Below are 3,060 nucleotides of genomic sequence, written 5' to 3'. Positions count from 1 at the left end.
ATGGCGCAAACCGTGAGACGTGCCATCGAGGCGAGATATCCTTCCTGTTATATACCTAGCAGAATCAAGGAAAGGAGAGCCAAAGCCAGGGCCCTGAGGTAAGCTAAATTGTAGTACACCGTTATATCGATCCAGTTTTTTAAACAACGTGTCATGATGTCACAATTTAATGCCTGTACCTTTACAGGTTTATATTAGGTCATATTGGGTCTTAAAAAATGTATTGACTGTGTGTGATGACCTTAAAACCCTCATTATCGAAGGTCTAAAATAATTTCTGATTTGTTATAATTGCTATGACGTTTTCTATTCTAATGTTTACTCATTAATATTTATAAACAATGAAGAATTGATTGTGAATCTGATAAATAATTTCTTTGTTTGGTTTTTGTTGATCTTGTATAAACTTCTTGCTTACATGCTAATGATTAGTAAACAACTCTATACTCTAAATTCTCCAAAAATAATTTGAAATTAATGATTAATAATACCCTACAAAATTGTAAATAAAACAATATTCCATACTTTTCAGAATGGAAAAACAACGTAAACCAGACAAGCCCGAAGACTTTGTATGTTATTCAGACAGCGACAGTGAGGAAGAGACGCCCGCACAACAGCACACAATACTATCTACGTCGTACAATTTTGTAGACTATGTGCGTTCTAGAGAAATTCAAGCACCAGAGGTAAGTTTACAAAGAATAAATTTATTTATTTATTTATTTAAGCATACTAACAATATACATATTTTTACATTGTTATAATAAGCACATTAGGTATACAGTAAGGTCCTTAATACATATATCAATAACTAGCATGCATAACATTCTTTTTTTTTTCAGCTTGCATAACACAAAATAAAACTATTAATTACTTAAAAAAATATCTAACAAAGAAAATGTTCATTGTTAAAAATTATTGTCTAAGTTAACTAAGGACATGTTTCGCTGAAATTTTAATTTTTACCCTGTTCTTTTGAGTTTTAAATTATTACGCATTAGCCTTTTTTTCCCATATAGGAGAATGATCAGAGCTAAATCCACCACGTCGCCGGATAGATGGTGATAGATGAGAATTATATAAAATATTAATCGATAGTCAACTTCATAGGATATAGCATAGGTTTCCTTAAAAATTGTGTGTGTAAACATTATAATCATATATGTATAGATAGATTATTATTAACTTAACATTAACAAATTCAATTATCTGACCACAGAAATCTGTACAATCAAATTTTATTGTTACAAAATTATTTAAAACGGGATATGAATCATGTTAAAATCTTAATTGTTATACGTAATTATGAAAATGGTGTGAAGCAAAAAATTAATTTAAAATTTACTAATGTACATTATTAAAATTTACCTTGACTTAAATACATATTAATAGAAACAAAGTATGAACATCATAATAAAAATCATGTTAATAATTTATTGGCAACTCGTTATCAAGTGCGTTATCTGACATAAACAACCTTTTGTTATCTAAAAATTATATCTTTAGGGTATTTTGCTAAAATACACATTATTACCAAGTAATAGATCACTAAAAATAGTTAATACATTGTAGACAATTACATAATAATTATTATGTAAATTATAAACTACCAAAATCATCTAATTGTTTTGATAAATGCATACCCAATTAAAATGGCGAAAATAATGTTTAATCTGAGTAATTTTGCAACTGACTAAATTACATAAATCAGACTGAAATAAACATTTCTTTATATAGAAAAGCTGTTTATAAATATTGTAGGCTATTTAAAATTACAGTACGACAGGAACTATTTGCTCCCTCCCTCTCCCTAGAAATTTCAACTTTTCTGACAAGCATAGTGAATCACGAATTATGAAATAATGACTCACACTCGACAGACCCCTTTAGGATTTACTTCTGTGTTGGGGGTCTGGAAGTACACAATACCCAAGCACAAACGCCCAGATCACGGTAAACATCTGTACGCCCAACAATAAAACGAGTGTGCTTTAGACCACACAACTGAAGTAAAACTTCTTTAGCTTCTACAGTAAAATACTCTTTTTCTATTGTCATTAACTTATAACTCCCTCTCAACTTCCGTTTGCCTCGCTCGATCACACTTTTCGTAACGCTCTCGTCACGCATTCACCAGCTTATTCCCCAACTTAGGCATGCTTAAAGAAGTTTTACTTCAAAAATGTTTGTCATATTATGTGAAAATCGAACCCGAAATCACCAGAACAACGGCGTCATTCAAAATCATATTAATATAGTGGATTAAGCATCAAACCTCTTTTCAAGATTCCTGTGTCCAGGAGAGACATTTTTGCTGAATAGTTTTTTGTATTTTGTTAGTAGCTGACCCGGCGAACTTCGTATCGCCTAACACAAACTTTATCGTATGGTATTAAAGTTCAAATTGACTTTTAAGTATTATCACAAATCTTTTGTATGGGAGTATAGAAAAGTGTTGTTTTTAGACTTTTTCAGGAAATTTAAATTTTTTTTTTTAGAATTTTTCTCTCCGTAAGAACCATCCTCGTACTTCAAGGAATATTTTAAAAAAAGAATTAGTGAAATCGGTCCAACCGTTCTCGAGTTTTGCGCTTAGCAACACATTCAGCGACTCATTTTTATATTATAGATTATCTACACACACAATCATAATGTAATTAAAATGTTTTATATTTTCAGCCTAGATCAGTGGACCCCTCATATGCAACTCGCCACATGCTTACTCATGATATGTTCCGTGAAACACCAGTCAATCTCGGTAACATGAACAAGGTATTCTGCTCACAATGGCTCTCCGATAGACAGGTGGTCTTTGGAACTAAGTGTAATAAGGTATTTTTTTTTTTTTTCTTATATAATATAACTAGATCGATGAGCAAATATAAGGTCCGTCTGATGATAAACAACTACCGTAGCCTACTATGGACGCCTGTATTAACATTTTAAATTATAGTATTACAGAGAATTGTATATCTGACCCTGTTTATACATACAGATCTACGTGATGCTAAGCCATTACCGTAGTCTATAGATGCGCTGTTAAAAATATTTGCGAAA

The 3,060-nt window shown here is 31.2% G+C and overlaps 1 protein-coding gene across 1 annotated transcript in view; it reads left to right on the top strand.

The window, feature by feature from the left end:
- Nucleotides 1–3,060, top strand: part of LOC123659175 (DDB1- and CUL4-associated factor 12) — a 7,939-nt gene continuing 4,879 nt past the window's right edge. Inside the window, exons 1-3 of the mRNA XM_045594431.1 lie at nucleotides 1–98; nucleotides 533–689; nucleotides 2,683–2,835. Of these exons, the coding sequence (XP_045450387.1) occupies nucleotides 1–98; nucleotides 533–689; nucleotides 2,683–2,835 (408 nt within the window). The remainder of the gene's footprint in view (nucleotides 99–532; nucleotides 690–2,682; nucleotides 2,836–3,060) is intronic.

This window comes from Melitaea cinxia, chromosome 13, assembly GCF_905220565.1.
Source record: "Melitaea cinxia chromosome 13, ilMelCinx1.1, whole genome shotgun sequence".
NCBI classification, from domain to species: domain Eukaryota; kingdom Metazoa; phylum Arthropoda; class Insecta; order Lepidoptera; family Nymphalidae; genus Melitaea; species Melitaea cinxia.
The sequence above is the reverse complement of the archived record's forward strand: the minus strand, read 5'-3'. Positions and strand labels throughout refer to the sequence as shown.